Below are 22,346 nucleotides of genomic sequence, written 5' to 3' on the forward strand. Positions count from 1 at the left end.
ACATGCACTTGGAGAGTAATTTACCCATATTGTAATAATACAACACCACTGTTTCTCTACAGAAAAGGGAAGCTAATTGTCCCCCTGAGTTGCAGTAGCATAGGTCAATTGATCATAATGAACCTACTGGAGCACACAAGGCAAATTATTACGTGACTTACATCTAAGGCCTTAATTTCTGCATGTTTTTTACTTGATTTTTTTATTTTGGTTTTCCTTACACTGCCAAGACAGAGCAAATAAGAGAGCCACCAAAAGTGGTCTTTACTATGTAAAACCATTAAAAGAAACAGAGCGATTCCTGACCTAATGTGAGACTGGAGCCTGTCCCAGGTGTAAAAACATTTGTTTTCTGATCTTCGATAATAATTTTTCATAAATTCCCTCTGTCGTCGGTTTTTGATGAAAAATCTATCAGAATTTAACAAATGGTTCTTGTCTCTGATCATTTCTTAATGCCTACAGAGACGTGATGGCAGTCTGGACTTCCACAAGAATTGGGCCCAGTACAAGGAGGGCTTCGGTTATCTCTCACCACAGAGTTCTGGTTAAGCAATGAGAGGGTTTACCTGCTCACTACTAGCTCTAACTTCCCAGTTGTGCTCAGGATACAGCTTGTTGACTGAGAGGGCAACAAAAGGCACACACACACACGACAACAGATTATGTAAGACAGGAATTGGGGACAAGACAAACATGACCGCTCTAGTAGCAAGGTTAACTTATAAGAAGAAAAAAGATGACTCAACAGTTGTTACCAAAAACTAACTTTAGATCCACAATTCTGTGACAGAGACAAATGTACTAATTAATGTGAGGTCTAAACTGTTTGCATTATCTTTATGCAGGTGGCAGGTACACTGAAAAGGATGCTGGTGAATATGGCTTCAACAACAGCATCATTTGGGTCACGTGGCACAACCGCTGGTACTCCCTGAAAGAGACCACCATGAAGCTCATTCCCCTCAGCCGCATCACAGCAGGCTGACAGCAGGCTGGAGTTAAACAGTTTGGTGGACTTGAGATGCTTAAAAGAGAGACGATTTTTTAATGCTCTCACTAACAGCTCTGAAAACTCCTCAGATTAAATAAAATGCCTCCATAGAAAAGTTATAACTTTCTTTTTTTTTCTGTTTGCAGAATACCTGAGTTCCTTTTTCCTCTTCAGTGGTTTTCAGATCTTTAAATAAACACTGTTCCTTGCTATATTCTCAATTCTAAAAAAAAAAACCCCAAAAATAGTGTGCATATTTCATAACCTATAAGATTTTCACAGCAGAACATAGAAAACATATCAAATCTTGAAACTGACACATTGTATACCTTCAATGAAACACTAGCTTATTGTGGTGGGGGGGATTGTGTATCCCTGGAATCCCAGGGGCTGTCAGGGCTCTGTGTGCGGGCAGGCGGAGGTGAGGATCCAAACGCAGGACTCGTGAAGCCAAATTTCAACAGAAAACCACAGTTTTATTGCTGGCAATGAACAGAACAATGAACACTGAGAACCGGAAACACACAGGCAGACTCTGAGGGTGTGACACGACACTGAGCAAGGGCAAACACAGGGCTAATATACACAGGGAAGTAATCAGGGAATGGAAAACAGGAGGGAGACACAGCTGGGAGAGATTGGGGCTAACGAGACAGGAGGAGCAAAGCTGGACACACTGACATAAGACACAATCCTTCAAAATAAAACAGGAAACAATACACACTAACCTAAGACACGGACTGGATAGAGAGAGACAGACTAGACACTGCAATAAACATGAGAACACAAAACCTAAGAACTAATCCCTAAACAAGAATAACTGAAACATAGATTAATAATAATAATAATCATCATCATCATCATCATCACCAACACAAGCACTACAAGAGAATAAGAAAACAATCCATAATGCAAAAACACACCAAAACATAACAACTCAAAATACTGGGTCAAACTGACCCAGAACCATGACAGGGGCTATGTTATTGGTGGGCTTTTGCCCCCTGCTATGGTCTCCCATGTCAAAGCTGTCCTGGGTGAAGGACCTGACAAAGAGCTATTCAAAAACCCTTATGAAAAGATAATCCAGGGAGCAGTTCACCCTCCCTGATATAGAGTTTCTTGGGCCCTGCCCTAAAGTCAGGCCCAGGGAGGGTGACCGAGGGCAAACACCTGGTGGCCGGGCTTCAGTGCATGGGGCCTGGCCGAGCACAGCCCAAATAAGGGACGTGGGCCCACCCTCCTGTAGGCCCACCACCCTCAGGATTTGCCGTTGGGGGTCAGGTGCACTGTGTGCTGGTTGCGCTCAGGGGCAGAGACCCTGGCAGACCGATCCCCGACAACCAAGACTAGCAACTGGAACATGGAACATTACCTCTCTGGTGGGGAAGGAGCCTGAGCTAGTGCATAAGGTCGAGAGGTACTGGCTAGATATAATTGGGCTCACCTCAACGCACATCTTGGGCTCTAGAACTAGTTTCCTAGAGAGGGGGTGGAGTTTTCCAACATAGATGGCAGGGTTTGATCGGGTCAGGAAACAGGTCCTTACTGTCATCTGCATCTTTGCACCGAACGACAGTACCAGGTTTCTTTGATTCCCTGGGTGGGGTGCTTGAGGGTGCTCCACCTAGGGACTCTGTCATCTTACTGGGAAACTGTAACGCTCATGTGGGCAATAACAGTGAGACCTGGAGGGGTATGATTGGGCCAGATCTGAACCCAAGTGGTGTTTTGTTACTGGACTTGTTACTGAAGCAAACCACAGTTTGTCCATAACAAGCACCATCTTTGAACATGAGGGTGTCCATAACTGCATGTGGCAACAGGAGACCCTAGGCCTCAGGTCGATGATCAATTTTGTAATCGTATAATTAGATCTGTGGCCATATGTTCTGGGCACTCGGGTGAAGAGAGGTGCTGAGCTGTCAACTGATGGAACTGGAACCGATGGAGAATCTGAATGGAGGCGCCCAGAGCTCCGAACGGAAAGGAGAATCTGACCGTTAGTTGAACCTCTGATACAGGTGGAACAATGTGGTTTTCATTTCAGTCATGCAACACTGGACCAGACCTTTTTCCTCTCAATGATCAATCTCACTGTTCACAATGGAGCAGTTCGCAGTCACGTGTGAAGTGGCGGGAATAAGAATCAGAACCTCCAAGTTAGAGGCCATGACCCTTGACCAGAAAAGGATGGAGAGCTCACTACTGGTCCGGGACAAGTTTAAGTGGAGTAGTTTAAGTATCTTGGGGTCTTGTTTGCAAGTGAGGAGAGAGTGGAGCGGGAGATCAACAGGTGGATTTGTGCTGCAGCGATGCGGACACTGTACCAATCTATCATGGTGAAGAGAGAGCTGAGTGTAAAAGCAAAGCTCTTGATTTACCGGTTGATCTACATCCCCACCCTCAGCTATGGTCACAAGCTTTGGGTAGAGACCGAAAGAATGAGATCTCGGATACAAGCGGCTGAAATGAGCTCAGAAGGGTAGCTGGCCCTTCCCTCTGTTCGTAAGGGACAAGGCAGTGTAAGGAGTTCGGCCATCCGGAAGTGGCTCACAGTAGAGCCACAACTCCTCCATATCTATAGGATCCAGTTGAGCTGGTTCGGGCATCTGACAAGGCTACCTGCTGATGCCTCCTCGGTGAGGTGTTTCAGGCATTTACCACTGAGAGGAGGCTCCAGGGCAGAACCAGGATACGCTGGAGGGATTATATATTTCGGCTGGCCTGGGAATACCTTTGTGTTTCCCTGGACAAGCTGGAGGAGGTGGCCACGGAGAAGGAGCTCTGGGCGCCTCTGCTTAAGCTGCTGCCCTTGCAACCCGGCTCCTCTTGAAAGATGTTAACTCTGTATGAATTTGAATTTAAACACTGGGACCAGGATAACAAAAGGTTGAACATAAGTGGTACTGGTACTGAAGTAAGTGGTACTGACAAGAAACAACCGAAGGAGCATTTTCAACTAATTAGGTTAACTGACAGCAGGTCAGTATAAAAAATCAGCATCTCAGAGAGGCAGAGTTTTCAGAAGTAAAGATGGGCAGCGGTTCATCAATCTGCAAAAAACTGAGGCTACAAATTGTGGAACAATTTCAGAATAATGTTCCTCAGTGTAAAATATGGAAGACTTTTAATATCTCATCATCATCTGCAGTGCACAGGAAATCTAGAGAAATCTCTGTTTGTAAGAGACAAAGCCGAAAATCAGCATTGTATGCTGGTGATCTTCAGGCCCTCAGGTAGCACTGCATTAAAAACAGGCATGATTCAGCCATGGGCTCAGGAACATTTCCAGAAATCATTAAAACACTCTCTTTAGAGAGAGCAGTTGTCAACTGTTATGCCAACGTTCAGCATGCCTTCCTTAGAAACATACTTCATCAATACTTTCTTTTTCATAAAATTAATTGTAATTAATTAGCATTGCCAGTGACCCTCAAAGCACTGTGATATAAATGTCACACTAGAAACAGTCCTGTATGGATACAAGAGATGTAACTAGATCACTCTCCAGTTACAGTAACTCAGCGTTGTTGTACCGGATTCTGAATGCAGCAGCTTAGTAAGGATATTCTTGATGCCATCCATGGCCCCTGACTTTGTTTTATTAAATGATTATAATAATTTGCTTTGGATAATCAGTCTTTTAATCATTTTATTACTTTTTACTTATATTACTTATGACTTTTAGATTTTAGTTTGCAGAAATTTTGACTTTTAATAAATATTATCTTCTTTTCCTGTGGTCGCCCAGATAAACTATCTTTAAAAAAATGTCTAACTGAACAAACTGTGAAATTAAATCTTTGAGGACAGAAAACCATTTTGTCACATTGTTGCAGAGCTTTCAGAGCATCTCAGTTGAATTGTTTATTTTGAGCCACAGTTTATTTACTTTGCATTGAACTTGTAGTACTTGTCCCCGTGCATCACCAGACTCACATCGATAATCTCTGTCAGAGTCCAAATTCTGCCCAGCTATTGGCATGTGATTTTGCCGAACAATGTGTGGATTTCTAAAGCTTCTTAACAGGACAACATTATGTTAGTACAGCCAGTGACTCTTTCAAAAACCAGTTTGTTTTTTTTTTTTATTAAATTGGCCTCAGAAATTTTTTGAAAAACACTGATATAAACATGACTGTTTAAATTTACTCTGCCACAATAACGCAACACACACACACTGCACCATTTAGGTTCAAATTCGAAATGGATAACCATTAATAGATGTACTCTGCTGGGCAAACATGATCCGGCACAGAAGGAAGCAAAACCAAATTTGGCCCTGTCCTCCCACCAAATCTCAAGCACACCAAATCAGGAAATCAAGAAAATGATGAAGAAAAGTGTCGTTGAAATATACATACAGCCTTGAACTCAGTAAGCTTTATGACTGTGTGGCATAGAAACAATCAATCAATCAATCAATCAATCAATCAATCAATCAATCAATCAATCAATCAATCAATCAAGGCTTTATTCGCCACGTTGGCCTGCAGTGAAATAGGACCCCCCGACCTTACACACACAACACAGACATCACATAGGGATACAGGTCGGAGATCGGTAGCGTTACAGAAAAAAAACACTGAAATATACACTACAATGGGAAAGTACAAGAAGAAAAAAAGAGACCTCTACTCATGCTGGGCTCCTGGGAGGACAGCATGAGAACAGGAAACAAAAAAACTCCTCTGCACAAAAAAGCACATAAATGTCCACAGCACAACATTATGGAGCACGTGACAAGCCACAGGGTCGGGTGGGGGGTGAGGAGTAATCCGAAGCAAACACAGCAGCCATCCTGCCCAGTGCTACCATTCCAGCGCGGGCTCAGACCCGCCGTGTTCCCAGGAGGGAACAAGCATCGAAGGCGTTTGGAAAGGGAGGGGGGATGAGTGTGTGCATATCAGTGTATATGTATGTGTGTGCGTGTCCAGAGTTCAGCTGAGACAGTGTCCTTCGCCCTGCTAGGCTAAGTAAAGAGTCTTCCAGCCAACCCAATGTTGCTAATGTGGATTTGTTCAGGCTCTTATATTGAGGATTTCATTAGGGCCAGTTAGGGACACATTCTGAGTGGAAGCTGAAGAAATGCCACTTTGACTCCATAAGAAACATTCACTGCTAACTAGGCAAGGACTAGAGCAAATGAAAGTTTGTGTGATATGGTTATGTCCCAACAGTTCTTTGTTCATCTACTGAACATTAAACATGATAATAATTTGACTGTCGCCATCCATTAAAATAGGACCCTCTGGGAATCACCAAGACCTGGTATATTATGAGCTACTATTCATCAGTTAGAGGTTAGTCAGTTAGCCAGAAATAAGCAGTCAAGGTGATCAGAAGTAAACAGACAGAACCATTTGTCCAGTTCAGAGTCACACAGGTAGCTGTAGCCTGTGCTATGGGGCGAGAGGCAGTACACTGAACAGACAGACAATCATTCTCGCAATTTAGAAGCACTGATAAACCCATGCATTTTTTTTTCTTTTGGACTATGTCAGGAAATGGCTGGACACCGCTAGATTTGATCCCTGGACCTTGTGGATGTAAAGAAACAATGCTAATCCAGAACAAGCAGCTATTAATGATAAACCTTTTAAGTGCAAAAACAAAAAAATCGTGGCCACAGAAATGGAAATAGGGCATTATTTCTACAATTAGCAGGAGTGGTAAGAAAGAAAGGAGCAGTAGAGCGCAGACTGAACTGGTTAAAGCAACTTGGAGAGCACAAATTATTATTATTATTATTATTAGTGTCAAGAAAAGAAGGACATGCTGTGTTCTCGCTTCACGCAGGAAATATAACGAGATTCGGAAGAGTAGAGGTTAAAGATTTGGCTTTTTTCCATTTCAATTTACCTCCTGGCCTATAGGTGGCGCTAATAAACTGCTAGCTGTCCTTTTTCCTCTTTACTTCCGGGGTATTCGGTCGTTGGAGCGTCGCGGTAGTCATGTTTTTGCGTCCGTGATACTTTTCGGGGAGCGTGCTTTGTTTACTGAAAAAAGGGATATTTTCCGCTTCTTTATAATATTGCTTTATTTTTACCGCCACAATGACTGAGGTAAGAAGATATTTGAAGTCCGTTTTTTGTCTTTTTTGTGCTTCCGCCCGCCCAGCAGACACATAGCCCCGCTCGGCTAATAACTGCAACCACACGTTTATGGTTTTGTTTGCATTACACATAGTAAAAAGTAATTACTCCCAAAGTTTGCCGTGGTTGCACTCGTTTAAAACACACGTTTTACTATTTATTATCATCTACAGGATGTTCAGAAGCACTCAGTCCACACTCTGGTCTTCAGATCTCTTAAAAGGACTCATGATATGTTTGTGTCTGATCACGCCAAGTCCATCGCGCTGGATGATGAAAGGTAAACGTCACAGTGTTACCTTCTAATGATTTGAAGTTGTGTTTTGGGGTAAATTAAATTCACATAGCAAGCTCTAATGTCATGTGAAATTGTTGTAGAGGTTTTATTGAACAATTTTGTACTAGCGCTTTGTATTAATATTGCTCGCTAGTCCAGATAAATGAGGAGGGTTGCCTCAGGAAGGGCATCTCATGTAAATAAAAAAATCTTTGCCAGTAGTGAGACCTACTATCATTTATGGTTTGGAGAGATTGGCAATGACAAAAAACAGGAGCTGATGCTGGTGGTGGCAGAGCTGAAGAGGTTAATCTTTTCATTGGGCGTGACTGGGGCGGATAAAAATGAGTATATTGCAGGAAGATCTCAGGTCGAGTACTTTGAAGACAGAGAGCTAGATGTAGAGAAATAAGGCGGAGATGTTTTGGACATGTGCAGAGGAGGGTTTGGACAAAGGGTGTTTAAGATTGACCTCCCAAGCAGGAGAGAAAGACGAAGGAGGACATGCAGACTGTATGACACAGGACGATGTTCAGGATAGGGTGAGAAGGAGGCATATGTTCTGCTGTTGTTAGGGAGCAGTCAACAAAGAAGGATTTGTAGCTGCAACACTAAAGAGCATCAATTTGTCAGGAGTTTATTTTCAGTTTACCAACAACTCTTTTGTCTGTAAATTTATACTGACATTATGGTAATAAGTAGGAAGTTAAAGCTGTATCAATTTCCTGCTCAAAGAAACAATAATCTCTGCTGCTGAACCCCAGAATGTAAATTATATCTACTTTAATACGCCAGTAAAAACTTCAGGATATTTACTGTGTGTTGTTCATGTGTTTGAATATCATTATGCTAATTTAATCAAACATTAGATGTTTTAAGGGGAAATGCATCATTATGTCATCTGCTTGCAGCCACAAGTTGAAGATGGGGGTTAAACTGAAAGCAGACTACGGTGCAGTGTTACACCTGCCCATCCTGAGGGAAGGGAAAGACAGAGCCTCACACCTTTCGGACAGCATGGAAGGCCACCAGAACTACGCTCAGCCAGGTGAGGATGAAAGTGTCACTGCATGTCAGAGTCACTCTTAAGTGTGCCAACAATTTATTATTAACAAATATGTGGAAATGTAGATTTTTATTATGTTTTGCTGTCAAAAAGCTCAGTTTGTCTTTAAATTTAGCTTTTCTTTGTTATTCTGAAACCTTTTATTTCAAAACTACATGATTTAAAGACATTTTGGGAATATTATTTATGTTTTAGGTGAGGACCCAGAATACCTGATCACTGGGACACATGCCTACCCGTCTGGACCAGGTAAATACTCTCAATTTGTGACTTTTTAATTTAATTTCATCATCCCAATTGGAGTGTTTATAACCAGTATTTTTTATTCGCCAGGGGTGGCATTGACCGCTGACACAAAGATGCACAGGAATCCCAGTGACACCGGAGTACACTCCATGGCGTTAGTTTTACCCCCATCGCAAGCTAGGTAAACTTTGGCCCTCACACACACAAACACAGTACAAAGGGAGTCAGTCACCAGTAGTAATTTAGCATAAAAGCACTAATAACAAAATGATGCTTACTCACACATAAACCATCATTTACTCTGTGGGTCATTTGTAGGCAGGACGCGAGTCGCACAGCAGCCAGTATTGCTGACATCCACCGGCATGCAGGAGGAGCAGAGCGATCTCACCCTCCGTCATCTGCAGTGGTAGGTCACAGTTTATTCCTACTTTTACTCAGGCTTATCGGTTTGAAAGAAAGAAGTGCAAAACTGATCATCCGTGTGTTTTCAGTCACTCCTGGAGGGAGGTGGGACCAGAAATTCTGCCCTCATGAGGAGAGCGCCCACAATGCCCAAACCTCAGTGGCATCCGCCATGGAAACTGTTTCGGGTAACTATAAATCATTTCAACTTTTCTAAGTTTAAGCTTTACTCGACACGATACAGTGGGCAAGGTCTGGGTTCTGTGTTTTGTTTAACTGTAGTTTGTTTTGTCTGGTAGGTCATCAGCGGCCACCTTGGCTGGGTGAGGTCCATCGCTGTAGAGCCTGGGAATCAGTGGTTTGTCACAGGCTCTGCTGATAGGACTATAAAGGTGAGTCAAGCAGGAAATAACAGTAAGCGACAAACTAAAAATGGCTCATCTGACATGGACTGACTAAATTAGCTCTCCTCTGAGTCGTCTCCCCTCGGGATCGTTACCTTTGTTTGTTTTAAAGATTGTGTTTTCTGTAGGCTCCAACATGCCACAGTGCCTGCTTGCAACTTTAATACCCTGCGCTTCACAGATGATTAAGTTATACTAAAAGCCCAATTTTTACCTATTAAACTGACTATGTTTGTAAATTAATCTCAGATTATCTTAATTTGACTTGAAGGCTGCCTGTCTTGACAGATCTGGGACCTGGCCAGTGGAAAACTGAAACTCTCTCTGACTGGACACATCAGCACAGTGCGTGGGGTGGCGGTCAGCAGCCGCAGTCCTTACCTTTTCTCTTGCGGGGAGGACAAGCAGGTCAAATGTTGGGATCTGGAGTACAACAAGGTATACTTTCAAACAAGGGAGTTATTGGTTTGTGTCATTCAAAACAGTTTATTTAGCGGCTTTATGCTGTAATGATTTACACATTCACCTGTGAAAGTTCCTTTGGGAGGTGACACAAATGTTTTTTGGGGGCTGCATCTGGCATAAAAGCTTTTCCCAATAAAACAGGCACAGCCCTGGTGAATAAAGGTGCAACTGAAACTAGCTAACTAGCTTCTGTTGTGGCTCATTTTCTTCTTTTTCTCTCCTTGTAATGTTGTGGATGTTTCTTGAATATATTGGTTTATATTTTAGGTAATTAGGCACTATCACGGACACCTCAGCGCAGTGTATGATCTGGATCTGCATCCAACCATCGACGTGCTCGTGACGTGCAGCAGAGATGCCACAGCGAGGGTAAGCGCTTACTTTGTGTTGAATCAGCGAATGAGATTGATGGAATGACTTAAATTGATCAGGTTTAAGCAGTACAGTGCAGAAAACTGTGTGACAAACAGCCACAGACTGAGCAGCAGGTATACCGTCATCTAAATGTTCTCCGTTGATGTGTCATCATGGGACTTTCAACTGCGTTGGTATAACGACCCCTCACATATTGAGGTGGTTGTTAATCATAATGGAAAATGACCAAAACAGAGTAGAGTCAAGGCACATAGGTACTAGTGAAAAGAAACTTACCAGTCATGGATCGGCCCCCTCCAGCGCTCAGACCTCAACATTATTATAGCAGTGTGGGATCATCTTCACAGAGGAGAGAACCAAAGGCAGCCAACATCCAAAGAAGAGCTTTGATTGTCCACCACAAAGCTCAAAGACTTAAAATTACAAGAAAGCTTGTCTCAAAGAGAGAAGAGAAAATATGAAGAAGTGAGGGATGGCTCAACCCTTTTGCACAGTACTATATTATAATAATAATGGATTGCATTTATATAGTGCTTTTCGAGACCCTCAAAGCTCTTTACAATTCCACTATTCACTCTCACATTCACACACTGGTGGAGGCAAGCTACAGTTGTAGCCACAGCTGCCCTGGGGCAGACTCTTCCACTAAAGGGCTGTGTTCAGATGTGATGTGGGTTATGAGATGACACTAACTGCTTGTCCTCCCGGTCCATGCAGGTGTGGGACATCAGGACAAAGGCAAACGTGCACACACTGACCGGACACACAAACACTGTGGCCACGGTGAGATGTCAAGCAGCAGAACCACAAATTATCACAGGTACAATTATGTTTTTTCAAATCGCTCACAACAGCAGTATAAACCCCTCAGTAAGACAGGCTTTAAAGTGGTTTCTCTTCACTCTTGTCCCTAATGTGTGCAGGGAGCCACGATTCAACCATCAGGCTGTGGGACCTGATTGCTGGGAAAACCAGAGCAACTCTTACAAACCACAAGAAGTCTGTGCGAACTCTGGTCCTGCACCCCAGACAGTAAGTGGTGTTTTATAAGGTAGCGTTGGTTGGAGTGCGGGAAACGCAGCATGCAGACTCCTCAAACAATGCATATTCAAAATTAGTTTGTAAAACTTTGTAGTTGTTATAAATATAATGTTTTTACAGAAGCTCCTTCGACATGAGGCAGGTAAATGCAGGTGTTACTAATTGCATCAGTTAGTTGTAAGCCTAATTAATGTGATTAGTAACACCTTTGTTTACCTGTTTCATGCCAAAGTGAATCCTGTAATTTAAAAGAAATGAAGTTTTGAGTGATAATGAAGATAAATTAATACTCAAGTCATGATTTAGGATTACAGGAGCACATTTGTTCATAACATTAATTACAAGAACTCATTAAGAGTTGTTCTTCAGATATCGATGTCATATTTGTTCTTTTGCAGATATACTTTTGCCTCTGGATCTGCCGATAACATCAAGCAGTGGATGTTCCCAGATGGAAACTTCATCCAGAACCTGTCGGGCCACAACGCCATCATCAACACTCTGGCTGTTAACTCTGATGGCGTGTTGGTGTCTGGAGGTAATAAAGAGCTTTAACTGTCTGCCTTTTTTGTTTGCTTGTTTTAAATCATTTTATTGAGGCTAATGTTGACCTCATTACACACAGCCGACAATGGAACTATCCACATGTGGGACTGGAGGACCGGATACAATTTCCAGCGTATCCACGCAGCCGTGCAGCCCGGATCTCTGGACAGCGAGTCGGGAATCTTCGCTTGCGTGTTCGACCACTCTGAAAGCCGACTGATCACGGCAGAGGCTGACAAGACCATTAAAGTTTACAAGGAGGATGACACCGCTGTACGCTACACTGTTACACTCAACTTGTATTTCTGTGCCGATTCTTAGGCAGCAGGAAATAAAATAAATAATAACCATGTTTTCTTTCTTGCAGACAGAAGAAAGCCACCCAGTCAACTGGAAACCAGAAATCCTCAAGAGAAAAAGATTCTAGAGATTTTTTATTTGTTTTTCTTGCCACAGTAACAGCAGTGAATTTTATTTCCACCAACTTTTGTTTGCTCGTGCTTTTTCTGTCAGGCAAACTCTCAGCTTTCACAGAAGCATCCCTCTTTATTCTAAAAACCATTTGCAGTCCTCGTTGTATGATGTTAGTCCGATAAAGCAGCCGTTACGGACTGCCAGGAACCTCCCCGAGCGTTTGTTCTTGATGATAACAGCTCTCCGATAGCTCTGATCCGACTCGTCCACCAACAGAAGCCACTCTTCACCTTCAGAAGGACAGACTTCAGAGTGGACCTGCTCCCTGCTCAAGTCAAACCCTTCAAAGGAAATGTGTTTGGAAGTTTTAGCCAAGAAAGAAAAAACTTGTATTGTTTCAGCAGAATTGGTGTTTGTACAGACATGGAAAGTTTATTATGCTCCATTTGAATAAAGACCACATTTTTCACATGGCTGCGTTTGTTCAGTTGAGGTGGGTTTTGTGTACTCACCGAGGTATCCGTGGGTGAAGACGTTCCTGTAGTACTTACAGCCGTCACCCTTGATCTCCTCCCAGTAGCACTGATCTCCACAGCATTCGCTGAGCTCCACTGTGGTTCTGCTTTCAGCAGCTCTCCGCATTATCTGCTCGCCTGTGAGGTCAAGTTGGAACAGCAGAAATGTTAGATGAGTCTAAAGTGGCTGCCACTTCGTAATTAAGTGGCTGACTATCAATAGACTTGGGAAATTAAAGGCCTAGTAATGCTTAATATGTATTCATGCTGTGTACAACAGGATTATTCTATGAATAATTTTCCATATTATTCTCCCAGTTAACAGTAATTGAATTGCTTTCATTAAAGCGAGTTTTTACCAGACAACCTTTCTATTGAGGGGGATTTATTATTCCTGTTGTGTAACAATGTTCAACTAAGTTTTTTATGAAAATGTGGCTCAGCTACGAAACAGTCTGGCAAATTTCCTCTGACCTCTGGAAATATCTTCACTTAGAGAACTGCTCAATGGTTATTTTCTCTTTTTGAGACCATCCTTTGTAAACTCTAGAGGTGGTTGTGTGGGGAAATCCCAGTAGACAAGCCTGTCTGACACTAGCAGACGTGCTACATTCAGAGTCTCTTAAATCACTTTTCTTCCATATTTTGATGTTCGGTTTGAATTTTAGCAGGTTGATGAGTTGCTGGCATGTAACTGGCTGGTTTTAATAAATCATTTAAAGATGTGTACCTAATAAAGTGGGTGTGAGTATATGTTCCAGGCATGATGAAGAAGAATTTGAAATAAGATTTTAGTTATCATCATCTATTAAAGCCAAAGTGGGAAAATTGGGAAGGATCCTCTGTCAAATTATCGATATTGCTCTAAGTAAGAGTAATTTGGTTGAATTGTCGGGCACATGGTGTTGTTTGTTAATGTTTCCATGGCTACCTGAGTCCTGCATGTAGAGCTTGGAGAGAGAATGACAGAAGGCTCGGCCAGGTTTCTTCTTCAGACGGGCTTTTCTTGGCTCTGGCTGCTCCTCCGCCTCCTTCGGAGGTTCTTCAACCGTCAGTAGGTGGCCCGCATTATACATGATCTCCTCTTCTAGAGACCTGAGACACATGTCAAAGTGCTCTTCATCCTCCTCTGCATTTCTGGGAGACGACAGCATTGATGGTTGAGAGTTCAGATGCTACAGTTAGGTGCACTTGTGATCTCTATGATCTCTAAAATATATTTTATTTAGCTAAGATATTTTTTTCCAAGACAACATGAAATGGTGACATTGTTCCAGGAAATTCAAGGACATGTGTGACTGAAGGACGACACTTTCTAACAAATGCAGTTTCCATCCTGCTAAAATTTCAGGTTTTAAAACGTGTCCTCCTCACCTGAAGTCCACCCACAGCAGGCCTGCTCCGATCAGTCCCAGCCACTCACTGGCCTCCCAGTTGTTTGTCAGCATCACCGGCACAATGATGACCTGCCGTTTTTCGGCATAGTTGAGTTCCTTCTTACAGCACTGTGATGCCTGGTAAGCCGGAGTCATAAACGGACAGATCACAGCAGCCTCTTCCACTCCTGCAGCTATGCTGAAAACGCACACAGATTTAATATGCACAACACAGCAGTGATGAAGCCCATCAGAGATGAAACACGCTATCCACGTCACTTTGCACTCACGCGTCGTTGATGTTGCCCGTCACCCCTCCTTCGATGTCCATCCACACCGGGAGCCCGTCATCTTTCAGGTGATCGTATATCTTCTTGACAAGAGGCTGATCATCCCACTGGTAGGAGAGCATAATGTGAGACGGCATTTTTTGGTTTTTTAAATTTTACTTAGATTTATGAGAAAGAAAAAGTCCTGTGATGCTTTGGAGTGGGTGGTTTCTGAGTTGCTGAGCAAGCTAACCCAGACAATGAGACTCTGTAGCTATGCTGCTTGTTTACTGTGGTCAGATTACACCTGTTGCGTGGTTGCAGCAGGCCATGATGGCAACTACAAGCTGCAGGACAAATGAGAGGTCAGCAATGACAATAAACTGTAAGACCAGCATTCCTACCATTTATTATTTATACTGAGCACAGTTTAGACTTACAACAGACAGACTGAAGTCTGTTATGAAGAAATAAGAAACGCCCTATTTGTGTTTATGATACCATTTGCTTTAGCTGTGACGGATATTATTGTAATGTTTTTCTGGTTTAAATATAATTAGTTTAGGTTTTTATGCAACAGTGTTTTTAAAGAAGCACAAACTGCACAAACAAATTTACATTTATTCAGAAATCCTTGTACATTAGTATCAGCTGCTAACAACAAACTGCAATCATGTCGTTATTATCAGGGTGGTTTCTTTCATCATGTGTTAGTTTTATGTTTCTGTTTCAAAGAGAAAATCATAAAAAAGTATCTTGTTTGTAAAAGTTTTAAATATTTTATGCAGAAACATTGAAATATTCAGAAAAAATTAACTATCATTATTGTAAAACTGTAAAATTGTATATAAAATTGTTTTTTGTTTTTTTCCCCCAGTGAAGGAAGCAGGCTCCCATGCAGTAATCATCTTTTATACATTTCAGAGCTCTTGCTTGCTTTATGCTCCTGAGACCTGAGGAAAGAATCTTCCCATTGAACATGAGATATCAATGTAAAGCCCAGGATGTCCTCTATTTAGTACAGCGGGACTTATTGGGATAGCTAAAATGAGTCAAAAGATATAGACCAAGAATAAATGTCCATTACAGAGGACATAAATGAATAGGCTGGTTCTCAGCTATTCATGGACTTTGCAAATGCACAACCCCCACACAGCCACTAGGGGGTCCCCAAGCTGCAAGCTCAGCCTCATATATTTGGGAAAATATTTAAATGACCTGTCTTCATTTGGAGCCAGCTGCTCTCTTCTGTGTGTTTACTGAAACACTTATGTGGTTAAAACTGAAATGTGGGATATTGCCAAAGCTATGCTGCAACGACAGGGAAGCTGTGGCTGGTGTTTGTGAGGTGATCTTTAAAAAAAAATAAAAAATCACCATTAGGATATCTTGTTGTGAATGAAGTCTGCTGACAGGTATGATGTATGACTGACAGCCTCACATCTTCACGAGGAGAATAAGGGTGGCCCAGGCTGCAGTGAAACCTGGATTGCATCAAAATGTGTTTATTTTTCAAGCATAAAATTAAGAAAAGAAGAAGAAATCTACAGAAATATGCCCATGATAAAGGAAATATTTGCTTCTGTGGAGGAGGAGCCAGAATTTGAATAAAAAAATAAAAACAAAACCAGAAAGCTGAAGTTGAAGAGGATGTATTACTCGTCTTATTGTTGTTGGGCTTTTCTTATTTGAACTTTAAAATAGATGCTATAGTTTCTTTGTATTTTAATATGGTATTTCACTTTATTTTCACCTTATGGTGTAATTTTCACACCGGTGTGGATGCCAGTTAGGTTTTGATTTGCAATAGTGGTTTCATTCATTTTATGTTCATCTGGAAAATTTTGGAGGGAAATGGTGCGAAGAAGCTTCATTATTTACTTTTATGTAGATTTTAACTGCGTGCACCAATTGGAGGTCTTTCATCTGAATTTGAGATACATAATTATCACCATGGATCATTGGATCATCTTAAAAAATGTAACCTCTCCACCCCCCACCCACCCACCCTCTCAGTTATAGTGTTATAAACAGCGATCCCCAAAGAGAATCTCGCATTGGGCCCTCAAAAAGCTAGAAACGGCCCTGATAAACTTCAGTATTTTGCTGAGAAGCTCGTGTGGATGTTACATTGAGAATTCTTAGACCTGAGGAGACATCGTCACCCCAACCCCCCTAGGACTAAGTGACCGGATAGCCTTGATTTTTCCTTTCTTTTCCTTTTAAAGAGTGGTACAGTTTCTGCTTTTTACCAGCAGAGTGAGCCACCCTAACACTTATATGTTCCTTTGCTTAGACGGGAGCACTTTATTAAATCACTTCAAGCTCATACTAACCACATTACCACAAAGGGGCCTTTTAGGACACCGTTTTGGCTCAACTGGTGTGATATCCGTATTTATTCCACTTTCCACCTGACTTCTTCCACAGGTCAGCTATACTAGGCCACGTGTCAGCAAGAGGCACGGAAGGTAATCTCTCAGCCTAATTAAATCTTAAGCAATCAGGGCCACAGATGGAGCCGACCAGCGTGGGACGCGCCGCCTGCCAGGAGGAGTGTTCACGGCGCACAGTTGGTGCCAGTCAGAGGTGTCGAGTTATGTGAAGGAGCCAAAGGGGGATTTGCACTGTGCCATGGCTGATTTTTTTGTATCCAGTATCACGCAACAAGCTAGTGAAGTACGGTGAAGGAGAATGACCGCTCGCAGTCGCCCTGCGCGCAAAAACGCGTTCGTCCGTTTCGGTTCGGAAAAGTGCGCTCAAACGTGAGGACAAAACTGAGGACTTCGACTCGAGAATATGCTGCCCGGCATCGACCTCAACAAACCGAGAGCTCAAAGCCACGCGTAAAGGAGGAATGGGGTGCAAGGATGCCTCAGCTTCGCTCCTTCAGACGCTCGTCCTGTCCCTGCTGTGCGCACAGTCGCTGGGACAGGTGTTCAACCTCACGCTGTCTGTTAAAGAGGGTCTTCCGGCCAGAACTATCGTTGGAGATCTGGGAGCGGGACTAAGCAGGCCGAGCACTGGGTTTTTCATCTCAGAAAGCAGAGACTCGTATGTTTTCAGAGACTTGGAAATAGACGCGGACACGGGCATCATCTCCACAGCTGTAGTCCTGGACAGAGAGAGCAGGGATAAGTATGAATTTGTGGCAGCCACTCTCACAGGCGAGATGATAAAAGTGACAATAGAGGTGAAAGATGTGAACGACCATTCTCCCGTGTTCCCCTCCGAGCAGGTTGAGCTGGAAATATCAGAACTGAGCCCACCGGGGAGTCGGTTTCAGATTGAAGGCGCTAAAGACCAGGATGAGGGCGAGTTTGGTACTCAGGGATACAGGATCACAGAGAGTGAGATGAGTGACTTATTCCACCTGGATTATCGCAGTGGATCTGAGAACCACCTCAGCCTGGATCTAGTTCTTAACAGTAAGCTAGACAGAGAAGCGCAGGACTTGTACACGCTGACAATCGAGGCCTTTGATGGGGGGATCCCAGCCAGGACCGGGACTCTTCAGGTGAACATCCATGTCCTGGATGAGAATGACAACCCGCCTGTGTTCAACCAGACTGAATATCACACCTCAGTGCGTGAGGATGCTCCAGTCATGTCTGCTGTGTGTCAGGTGCAGGCCACTGACTATGACCTGGGTGACAATGGCAGACTCATGTATGAGATCAACAGGAGGCAGAGCGACCCAAAGGAGGTTTTCTCCATCAATGAAACCACCGGTGTGGTCTATCTCAACAAGCCGCTTGATTTTGAGACTCAGGCTTTTCATGAGTTGATCATCAGCGCAAGAGACAACGGGGTTCAGCCTGAGTACAGCAGCACTTTCGTGGGTGTCAGAGTGCTTAACATCAACGATAACAGCCCCACCATCAGTGTACTGTTTCTCAGTGACACAGGAGATGCTGTGGTGTCGGAATCAGCAGCAGTCGGGGACTACGTAGCCCGGATTTCAGTGTCGGACCCCGACCTCGAGGGGGAGAGGATCACTGTCACACTCGAGGGAGGTGATGGGAAGTTCACCCTGAAGCAGACAGATGACTTTCTGTATGCACTGTGTGTTAACTCTGAGCTGGACAGGGAGGAGAAGGATTTGTATGAGCTGAAGGTGCAGGCATCAGATTTTGGCAACCCTCCCCTGAGCAGTGAGACGGTCTTCCTCCTGAAGGTGTCGGACATGAATGACTGTTACCCAGTCTTTGAGAAGGATGCGTATCTCATAAGTATTTCTGAAGATGCTCCTCAGGGGAGTTCCCTCATCCAGTTTCAGGCTCGAGACGCAGATGAGGGTGCAAACTCAGAGGTCCGATACTCCATTCTGAAGTCCAACCAGGACAGCCTGATCGACATCGACCCGGAGTCAGGCCTGATCGCCACAGCTGCAGCTCTGGACAGAGAGGCACAGATGGAGATATGGTTCCTGGTGGTGGCAGTGGATGGAGGAGAACCGGCTCTGTCATCCACAGCGACAGTCACGGTGCTCGTGGAAGACGTCAACGACAACGAGCCAGTGTTCAAGCAGCAGCTGTACAATGTGTCCATACTAGAGCAGAGTGATGTTGGAAGCTGCTTTTTACAAGTATGTTGGAGGATATTCAGCATCATTTTGGTGACTTATCTAAAAGAACAACACATTATTGTTTCTGAATGGTTCCAATTACATTTTCTATCCAAGAAGGATCCACAAGATGATAATAATGATAATAATAATTGGCACTGAATCAGGAAGTAGGCAGAAAAGCTTATTAACAAGGCAACAAATATATATATTTTTTTTATAATTTGGGGAGCTGACACTCATATGAAATCACATGCATATTTATTTATTTTTTTACAAGAACACATCCACACACAGACCAGGGGAGCGTTTCACTTGACTTGGCACTCATCTCAGTAAAATATCAGCTAACATGGATTCACAGAAACAAAAATAAAGATATCTTTGTAGTTTCTGAAAGATTCACAGTAAATATCCAGCATCTCGTGCTCTTTTGCTGTGTCTGTCTTACGTCTTATAAGACAAAAGTAGCCTTCAGTCTGTTTGCACAAAGCCGTCAGTGTTCCTCCTAAAGATGCTCAACATGCACCCTTTCCAGCTTAGCTCTGTGGCTTTAGTATGACAGATGTGCTGCCTGGTACCACACTCCAGCAGGCTGGCACAAAGTGCATCCCATCACAAAGGAACATTTGTTTAAGGGCACATTTTCTGCAAACACAAGATTCAATGAATATATAAGGACTGAAAATTTCTAAACATCTGGCTGACTTTTAGTTGCTTAGTTCCCGATTCGAACTTTAGCTACGACGCCTCAGAATACTGAAGATGTCATCCAAAATAAATGCGAGAACTAGCAGGAGCAGAAGTAACCAGAATATCTGGGAAGTCATCTATAAGGAACCTCCCCCCCCCTCCTCTGTCGCATGATTTTGCAAACGCAGCACATATGCTTTATTCTAAGAAGCAAGCTTCAAAAAACTGACTGTGTTTGCGTGACTGTCCAGACCTTGACCCGTGTCTTTAAACTTCCTTTGATCAGAGTTCACAAACTGGGAGGTGATATCATCTTTATGACTGTAAAATGAGCGCTCTATCTGTGAGACATGTCTGCAGTCACAGGCAGACATGAAAGGAGCTGCACAGGATATAAGGCGCGTTTTTACTATAATCTTTATACTGCAGGGATGGTCCTCGCCCTTTGATTGTGGGGATTTTTTTTATCCTTTTATTATGTTGACTCTCACTGTCAAAGGAAGACGCGTATTATGATTCATAGTACAAAGCTTAATCTAAAAGCTGGCAGTTACTGTAGTATCGGAGTGCTGTTTTACAAGGAATATTTCTTCTAATATATAAACACTTAAACATACCAAAAACTGCTGATTTATACATAAAGTATTTGAGTAGAAGCACTTCATAATTTACTATATATATACATATATATATATATATATATATATATATATATATATATATAATGCAGTTATGTGCACACAAGCTTCATAAGATGAGGGACATGAATTGAAACACAAAGCATGAATGAATTCATGTCAAACTGCATGAACCACAAAGACTGTCTAGTGTGTGCTTTGATTCAAGAACAATATATTCGATAATGCAGTTATTAATTAATAATAATTAGTCAGTTATTAATCACGTCCATGTCATTTCATACTGAACTCTTTCGTTCTCAGATCACTTAAAAACTGGGCAGCGATGAACACAAATGTCGTAATCATTCAATCATCACTAACTAAGGAGGTGTTCTTCCTCGCTTCATCATCATTATATAAGTTCAGTTATATTGTTGAGTTATTAATAAAGGCCTTGTTATTATTTTCGTTTTCAACGAGCAGTTTCAGGTACAAAATCTAACCTCACCTAAACCAAATAATCTACCTGTGGACATTTTTCAAAAGTGTTTCTCTTAATTCTTTATATTTTTATTAAACATATTACATGTTTTACCTTTGTTTTATTTTTAGCATTACAGTGTAATTCTTTAGGGTTTCCCCTTTTAACATGTGCTTATTAAAATAAAGGATCAGGGCACCATTTGTACCAGAAAGGTAACAGTTACCTGTTAAAGTTGTGAAGAAAATCATCTTAGATGATCATAATTACACCATATGCGGTACATATAGCACATTATAGGCTGATGATAGGTTTTAAATTAATTATTTAATGTTTTTTTCCCCACATATGACCTTAGATATGAATATATAAGTTTTACACTAAATTGTTCCCAGTTATTCTGCAGCACTGGTTTTAATTGAATTTCTCTTTTGTGTTAAAGAAATGATTTAAGATGTTTTCATTTTTGCACCTCCTGTTTTCATGCCTGCATTTCTCTTCTCTTTAGGTCGTCGCTACAGATGCAGACAGCCCTGAGTTTGGGACGCTGCTCTACTCTCTGTCTGATGGCTTCGACAAACAGGCCACACATCCGCTCTTCCAAATAAACCCCCACACCGGAGAGCTGTGCGTCTCCCAGGATATTGATCGAGATACGGGACATACGGTCCACGACATCCTGATCAAGGCTGAGGATCCAGTGAGTGACACACAGATATATAACAGTGGATTTCATTTAAACAATTTGTCCCTAATTTCTGGGTCCTAATAAAATTCTCTCCCTCAGGGAGGCTTGAGTGCTCAAACCTATGTGCACATTGAGATCGAGGACTTGAACGACAACGCTCCAGTGTTCAGCCCTGAGGAGTACACCGTGAGCATCAGCAGCCACGCGCAGCCTGGCACAGAGATCGTCAGCGTTATTGCCACTGACAGAGATTCTGGCAGGTTTGGCCAGGTTACCTACGACCTCCTTCCTGGCGACATGTCCACTTTGTTTTCGCTGGATAAACAAACAGGTAGGGCCGTAAAGGTGTGAGAACACTTTCTGTTATAGTCTGAACATAAGTGTGTGGACACAATTTCCAGTGAACCAACTGTTGCTTTTCCAATATTGAAATAAATAAAGCTTTGTGTAGGTTTCAGTCTTGGTAAAGGATAGCATTTTGACTTCTTAAGCTTGATTTGTCACATTGATCCAATCAGTAGTCTTTAAGTAAACCATGTGACTGGCAGGCTCCATTATTCAGGGATAAACGACTGCTTACTTTGTGTAAGTCCCCATGAAATGATTGCCAATGTCACAGCTCAGCAGGGGTGATGCAGAAAGCCCCAAAAGGCTTAGATCCCCAGGTGGCTAAGGGGTAATATAAGATTCGTGCTCAGCCAAAATTTAACACCATGAAATGGATAAATTATAGGAAAAGAAAACTTTAATCTGACACTTTTCTGCCTGCATTTGTTTATATAGACATATATTGATTCTCTTGCACT

General features: G+C 42.5%; 3 protein-coding genes across 3 annotated transcripts in view; 2 read left to right on the forward strand and 1 right to left on the reverse strand.

The window, feature by feature from the left end:
- The first annotated feature begins 6,906 nt into the window (after positions 1–6,906).
- On the forward strand, positions 6,907–12,802 carry plrg1 (pleiotropic regulator 1). Its single transcript, XM_084931771.1, has 15 exons — positions 6,907–7,062; positions 7,266–7,372; positions 8,281–8,417; positions 8,631–8,684; positions 8,769–8,862; positions 9,000–9,090; positions 9,176–9,274; positions 9,386–9,478; positions 9,779–9,928; positions 10,223–10,324; positions 11,048–11,150; positions 11,254–11,362; positions 11,770–11,909; positions 11,997–12,190; positions 12,285–12,802. The coding sequence occupies exons 1-15, from the start codon at positions 7,054–7,056 to the stop codon at positions 12,342–12,344; spliced, it is 1,542 nt and encodes a 513-aa protein (XP_084787897.1). The 5' UTR covers positions 6,907–7,053; the 3' UTR covers positions 12,345–12,802.
- LOC146385805 (uncharacterized) lies at positions 12,339–16,406 on the reverse strand. The gene is made up of 5 exons (XM_084931772.1): positions 14,513–16,406; positions 14,221–14,421; positions 13,778–13,983; positions 12,844–12,984; positions 12,339–12,672 (listed from the first exon to the last, which is right to left on the reverse strand). Exons 1-5 carry the CDS (start codon positions 14,647–14,649, stop codon positions 12,464–12,466), a joined length of 894 nt encoding a protein of 297 aa, XP_084787898.1. The 5' UTR covers positions 14,650–16,406; the 3' UTR covers positions 12,339–12,463.
- Positions 16,407–16,832: 426 nt separating this feature from the next.
- Positions 16,833–22,346, forward strand: part of dchs2 (dachsous cadherin-related 2) — a 31,725-nt gene continuing 26,211 nt past the window's right edge. The window contains exons 1-3 of the mRNA XM_084931773.1: positions 16,833–19,079; positions 21,361–21,552; positions 21,640–21,871. Coding sequence (XP_084787899.1) covers positions 17,349–19,079; positions 21,361–21,552; positions 21,640–21,871 — 2,155 coding nt within the window. The 5' untranslated portion in view covers positions 16,833–17,348. The remainder of the gene's footprint in view (positions 19,080–21,360; positions 21,553–21,639; positions 21,872–22,346) is intronic.

Source organism: Perissodus microlepis, chromosome 6 (genome assembly GCF_051167445.1).
Source record: "Perissodus microlepis isolate ML-2025 ecotype Zambia chromosome 6, ASM5116744v1, whole genome shotgun sequence".
Classification (NCBI taxonomy): domain Eukaryota; kingdom Metazoa; phylum Chordata; class Actinopteri; order Cichliformes; family Cichlidae; genus Perissodus; species Perissodus microlepis.